The sequence below is a fragment of the Oncorhynchus gorbuscha genome, linkage group LG02 (assembly GCF_021184085.1).
Source record: "Oncorhynchus gorbuscha isolate QuinsamMale2020 ecotype Even-year linkage group LG02, OgorEven_v1.0, whole genome shotgun sequence".
Lineage (NCBI taxonomy): Eukaryota > Metazoa > Chordata > Actinopteri > Salmoniformes > Salmonidae > Oncorhynchus > Oncorhynchus gorbuscha.
The window spans coordinates 20,392,842-20,399,256 of NC_060174.1; the positions used below are offsets into that span (position 1 = coordinate 20,392,842).

General features: G+C 39.4%; 1 protein-coding gene across 1 annotated transcript in view; it reads right to left on the reverse strand.

The window, feature by feature from the left end:
* Positions 1-96: 96 nt before the first annotated feature.
* LOC123989645 (lipoprotein lipase) overlaps positions 97-6,415 on the reverse strand; it is a 7,319-nt gene continuing 1,000 nt past the window's right edge. Inside the window, 6 exon segments of the mRNA XM_046290739.1 lie at positions 97-1,682; positions 2,011-2,057; positions 2,060-2,229; positions 2,461-2,824; positions 3,824-4,057; positions 4,203-4,314. Of these exon segments, the coding sequence (XP_046146695.1) occupies positions 1,665-1,682; positions 2,011-2,057; positions 2,060-2,229; positions 2,461-2,824; positions 3,824-4,057; positions 4,203-4,314 (945 nt within the window). The 3' untranslated portion in view covers positions 97-1,664.

Sequence of the window (6,415 nt, forward strand, 5' to 3'; positions counted from 1 at the left end):
ATGGGTTTCTACTTTATAGCATTTCTAAGGAGGATCCTGGAAAAATGTTCATGTTTACAACTATCTTTCCATTAAAGCACTCATTCCACCTCAAAATAGCAGTTCCAATTTATTCAAATATGTATATAGTCACATACAGTATTTACAGGTATAAACAGAGTGCAGATATACTTTCAGAGGTAAAAGAGGGTAAAAAAAAATCTATAGTAATATTCTGTACCATAGAAGTATATGCCAACATGGTATTTACACATGGTGCACTTAGCAAGTAACCGCCTTAGTAACCTCCTCCCTGTTTTCAGTGCAAAAGTGTTTCATCTTCCCCTTTATACAGGCTCAATAGAACAGGCAGAAATTAAATGAGTCACAATGATTTACAATACCGATCTCAAAATATTTGTTATAATTAGCCTACTCAGTGCTGTTGAAAATAGTCTGACATTTAGATATGATCACAATAACATTGTTTCTAATATCCTCATTACCTGCCAATTATTACCTGCAACTTAAACTATGATGCAAAGTAAACTGTGCAGTCTACTGAGGAAGGCTGTCATGTTTCTATTGTTGATGTCGACTCACTTTACAAGAACCACTCATTGACTTATTTCAGAGAAGCTACCTGTTCACAGTTATAAAATGGCATCCACAGCTAAATGAACATTATTTGAGTTATTGTTCGGCAGCAACCATGGACATGTCAGTTAAATACATCACGTAAGCACTTGCAATGAAACAGAGGTAAGGGTTCTGTATAAATCAATGTAATTATTATTTATTTTTGTTTTAAAAGGTATAATATTGTATAACATTGTAATAACGGTTATCCCACTGATATATAGTGTAAAGGCTTGTATATAAACAGCAGTCAATGCATTATTGCTCAAGAGCTTGACTGTAATCACAAAGTTATCGGGAATAATTTGCATTTCGGACCTCACAATATTACTGTCTCAAAGACCATGTAAAATATACAACTAATTATGAAACAATACATACAGTATCAACAAATACATGCAGTAGGTTAAGACAAGTTCATTGACAATAAGTTATTTTAAGGCACACTGAGTCCGATCCTACAATCACATAGTATTGATGACGACAAAGGTGAATGCTCTGTCAGTTTAAGCATAACATAGGTAACACATGAGGTTTTAACTGCAGGTACCTCGAGGCCTCTTTCAGAGGCACCAACGACTTTGTATAAGAACCATCTCTTTGGGGTTGCCAGAAAATCAGCAAAGACGATGGCATTCACTATCCTTTAGCACCACATCGTAGTTGATGTGGCACAAAAGCAGTGCTTAAAAAATAAATAAATACAAATATTCACACATTTGTAATAACACATTTCTGTACACTATATACAAGGTACAAGGTGTAAATGTATTTGTATAGTTTGAAACACAAAATCCTTAAATTATTTTTCTAAGTGCTTCGGCAGTGGAAGGAGGGCAATTGTCTGTTGCTCCATACATTCAATATTAGCGGTTCCTGAGGTTAACTCTGTAAAACAAACAGGATTTTTGTCAATGGATCCCTGACTGGCAATAAAGCTGTTAATTTTTTTTTTTTTTATGTATCACCTTTTAAATGTTTTTTTCCCATTAATTTAGCATTTTACAAATGTCACTTCCTGTTGTAAACTGAGGGCATGAGGACCTTTAATGCAGAACAACATCCTGGAAAAGGGTCAAACAAGAATAGAATATTAAAGGTCAAGTCAACTACAACATTTTATACGAAAATTCCACACAAAAACTATTAGCCCATTGTTGGTATAGTGCCAAAATGTTTTAAATGTCAGCAATCAAATTCAAGATATATAATACTTCCAAATTACAGAAATACAGCCGGTATAATGCATTTTGCATCATATGCATCACACAGAATACATCATACAGTCCATTTCTGCAGATTTTTCAAAACGTTCATATTTCTGATGATTTTATGGATGACAATTGTCTTAATTTCATGATTTTAAAAGAAATTAGGCCTCTCAAAACTCACTTTTTCTGTGTCTCCCCGACTCTGATGCGTATTTTGTGAACCTCCACTTCAGAATCCGCAGAGTCACCTGACCACCAAGATGACACCATTTTGAGCATGGACGAGGCTGACCAGTTAGTAGACTCCTGCCACTTGAACTTTACCATCAGGAGGTCACCTATGTCTTTCTCCGCTACCAACAGGAAGGAATGGGTCTTATTGGTCGTTATCTTCTCCTTTCTGCCAATGAGAAAGTGCATAGATGCTCAACAGGTTAATGTCACCTCACTTCACAAGAACAACTAATTTACCTCTAATCATAGAATACAGTAGCACGAAAACTTGAGCTACAGACCATAAAGACTTATGTTATTATAAATGTGATAAATGGTGTCAGGTGTCTTATTGATGATATAGCATGTGCTTTGTTGTATGGTTTAGATTTAACTACCTGTTGGAGCAGGTACTCACAGTGTCAGCTTGAGGTCTTCAACTTCTCCTTTGGTTCCAATCAGAGAGACTGTCAGTGAAGGCTCCATCTCAGACCTGTCCACCTTGCTGGAGAAGTGGATCTTCAGCTGGTAATGATAGACTCTGAACGGCATGGAATCTTTGGTCTTGGTGTACATCTTGATGCTGCGTGTCATGCAAATCTTTCTGATGTTGTAGCCCACGGTGTTACAGTGGTTCTTGCGGCAGCTGAGGCACATTCCGCGGTCGAACATATCGTTGCTCCCGCAGCGATATGCCATGCTGGCCTCCTGCTCGTTGACCAGGGAGTCGATGAACAGGTGAATGGAACGCTCATGGGAACATCTGGGAATGTCAGTGATGGCTGTGAACATAAAGGGTATAGTTGCATTACTGGTCCACGTTCAAAAACAAGAGTTGAGATTCTCAATTGAAGGAGAAAGTTTCCTTCCCTAACATTACCATTATATATAGTAATATCAACCTTGATCTGGGGCCCTACAATAAGTTATGTTGTTGGTGACCTTCTGAAGGGATTCTTTCTAGCTGTGATGTTTGGGGGCCTCTGTTTTAACAGTAATGAATGGGCCTTTGTCAGGCTGACAGCTACAATGTTAGTCGTAAAGACAGATAAGCGACTAGCTGCAAAGTTACTGCAACGCAGTTGCAAATGAGAACCTGTTCTCAACTAGCCTACCTGGTTAAATAAAGGTGAAATAAAAAAAATAAAAAACTTCTGTTATATTGTTGTACTGACTTCACCACCCTATTGTTCACAAGCTCTGCCATCTTCAAATAAGTTACAAGTAGACAATTACATGTCTGCCTTAGCCAATGATACATCAGTACCCAAATTGACAACAGAGTCATTGTGTGGAAAGTGATTGCGAGTGTTGTTATATACACTGAGTATACAGAACATTAAGGACACCTGCTCTTTCCATGACATAGACTGACCAGGTGAATCCAAGTGAAAACTATGATCCCTTATTGATGTCACTTGTTAAATCCACTTCAAATCAGTGTAGATGAAGGGGAGGTGACAGGTTAAAGAATGATTGTTAAGCCTTGAGACGTGGATTTTGTATATGTGCCATTGAATGGGCAAGACAAAAGATGTAAGTGTCTTTGAACGGGGTCTGGTAGTGGGTGCAAGGTTTGTGTCAAGAACTGCAATGCTGCTGGGTCTCACGCTCAACAGTTTCCCTTGTGTATCAACCCTAATTGAGGCTGTTCTAAGGGCAAAGGGGGGGCTACAAAACAATATTGGGAAGGTATCCTTAATATTTTGTGCACTAATTGTATGTCTAATATGTCACCAATTTTATAGTGACACAGAAAAATATCTAGATGTGATTCTCACCAAAGAGACCATATTTTGAAATAGTCTCCAGGGTGCTTTGCAGATTGCAGCCTGGCTGGAAACTGCCTCCATTGGGGTATATGTCCATATGACCCACAGGCTGCTGGATGCCGATGCTGAATCCCAGAGAGCCCCGTGTGAAGGTGTGAAGAACGTCCACAAAGTGAGCATCATCTGGGGACAGGCGGTGGTGAGCATGCTCTCCCTCAAAGTCTGGCCCGGCTGGGTCGAGACCTGTAAAGAGAAGGGGGCCAATCAGTGAGTAGTGGAACAAGCCAAAGCCCTATGAAGGAAAGTTCTTGCAGGCCAAAGAAGCAACTAATGATTAGCAACAGTGCTATTAACTGGTCTTTGTTTCTCTATAAGACATTATATTTACCAGTTATTCTGCCCACTTTATTATAGGCATGACTCCCAGCGAATCCTGCCACATGAGCACCCAGACTGTAGCCAATGAGGTGGAGGTTATCAAGAGGGATATTGGTTGCCTCCTATAAAACACATTGGAGTAAAGTGTCAAGTTCATTGCCATAGAAACTAGGAGTGTGAACATTTAAAAGTTAAAACAAAGTTGGGATCCTTAACGTTAAGAAAAATCCCTAACTCACAATTTAAATCACAGTGTAGTTATCACAAAACATTATCTTCCGTGTTGTAGCCTAACTAGACTATACAGCTTTAAAAGGCCTGGGGGAAAGTTGCCGAATTGAAATAAACCAGACAGGAAGAAGCGAACTTTAGGCTATTTAGGTGAATTTGCGAGGCATGCAAGGCAATTAAGACATTGCGAGATTCAGATTAGTAAGACATATGACCACGGTTCTGCCTGCCTGCTCTTTCTCTTTGCTAATGACAAGAGTGTGTGTTCAGTCTTCGGTCTGTTGTATGTATAATATCTAGGCTTAGGCTATTCATGGGACTGATGTCGCCAGGATACAGAGCTATATTCGGGCCAGTCTTGTGAGCATGGGGTAAGCTCCTCTTCGTTGCTGAGTGGGTGGGGGTGTTTTTGTCTCATAATAGGAAATTACAATAGGCTACTGGTATAGCCTGTATCGATTACACTTTTCAGATATAATGGTGTGTGGCCCCTTGAAAGCGCTTTGGCTATGGCATGTTCGTTTATGTTAGGGTAGGCCAAACCACGGCTTTTTGAACGCCAACACGAAACCTTCTCTGGAAGGCATTTTACTTGTCTGTAAGTGGCGTGCAATGTTCCCCAAAAATACATTAAAGCACTGAGCAAATTTCAGGTCTGCTGAGCGCAAACTTGAACATTCTGAAAATTCTGTGCAACTTCCAGTGTGCATTTACTGTGAAAATTGAAGCTATATCCTCTTTAAATTACAGTTTTAACAGTGACCATGTAGGCTACTGTGGCTATTTGCTCCTAATGTAGGCCTACCAGGGTGGCCTACCATCAACAACAATTGAAAAAAATGCATCACATAACATTTTAAAATGGAAATAGCTGTTATATCATTTAGCCTACAGTAACAGCCAATGTGTGGTGTTCAATATATGCCTACATTCCATGAGACAAAAAAAAGGGCTTGACATTAATCTGTTTATCCACTTGGCCTTCAGACCAGGAGGTGACATGTTGAAATCTCACAGTATCAACTTTACTGTAGCTTTCTACTATGTCTGCTATGTCACTGCAGACACAGTCATCTGAGTCATCCAATTGGCCAGAGGTAGACCTAGAGTGCACTTGATTTGCTCTGTAGGCCCCCTGAGAAGGCAGAGTTTGTACCTTCAGACACATTAAATGTTTCAAAATGGCAACAGTTTGCCTACCCAGCGAGCAGGGCAGCTGAATCCGGTGTACCTACCGCCAACAGCACGAGACAAATCCAAATCAAATAGGGACACAAGTAGAGGTCGACCGATAAAGATTTTTCAAAGCGGATGCCGATACCGATTAATCGGACGATTTGTATTTATTTATTTGTAATAATGACAATTACAACAATATTGAATTAACTTATTTTAACATAATATATCAATAAAATCAATTTAGCCTCAAGTAAATAATGAAACATGTTCAATTTGGTTTAAATAATGCAAAAACAAAACAAGTTTTGTAGAAAAAGTAAAAGTGCAATATGTGCTATGTAAGAAAGCTAACATTTCAGTTCCTTGCTCAGAACATGTGAACATATGAAAGCTGGTGGTTCCTTTTAACATGAGTCTTCAATATTCCCAGGTAAGAAGTTTTAGCTTGTAGTTATTATAGGAATTATAGGACTATTTCCCTCTATACCATTTGTATTTTATTAACCTTTGACTATTGGATGTTCTTATAGGCACTTTAGTATTGCCAGTGTAAGAGTATAGCTTCCGTCCCTCTCCTCGCTCCTCCCTGGGCTCGAACCAGCAACACAATGCTGGTTAGTTAGTGCACGCTAACTAGCTAGCCATTTCACTTCGGTTACACGAGCATCATCTCGGGAGATGATAGGCTTGAAGTCATAAACAGCGCAATGCTTGACGCACAACGAAGAGCTGCTGTCAAAACGCACGAAAGTGCTGTTTGAATGAATGTTTACCCGCCTGCTTCTGCCTACCTGTTATGCAGGTGAGTGAGGA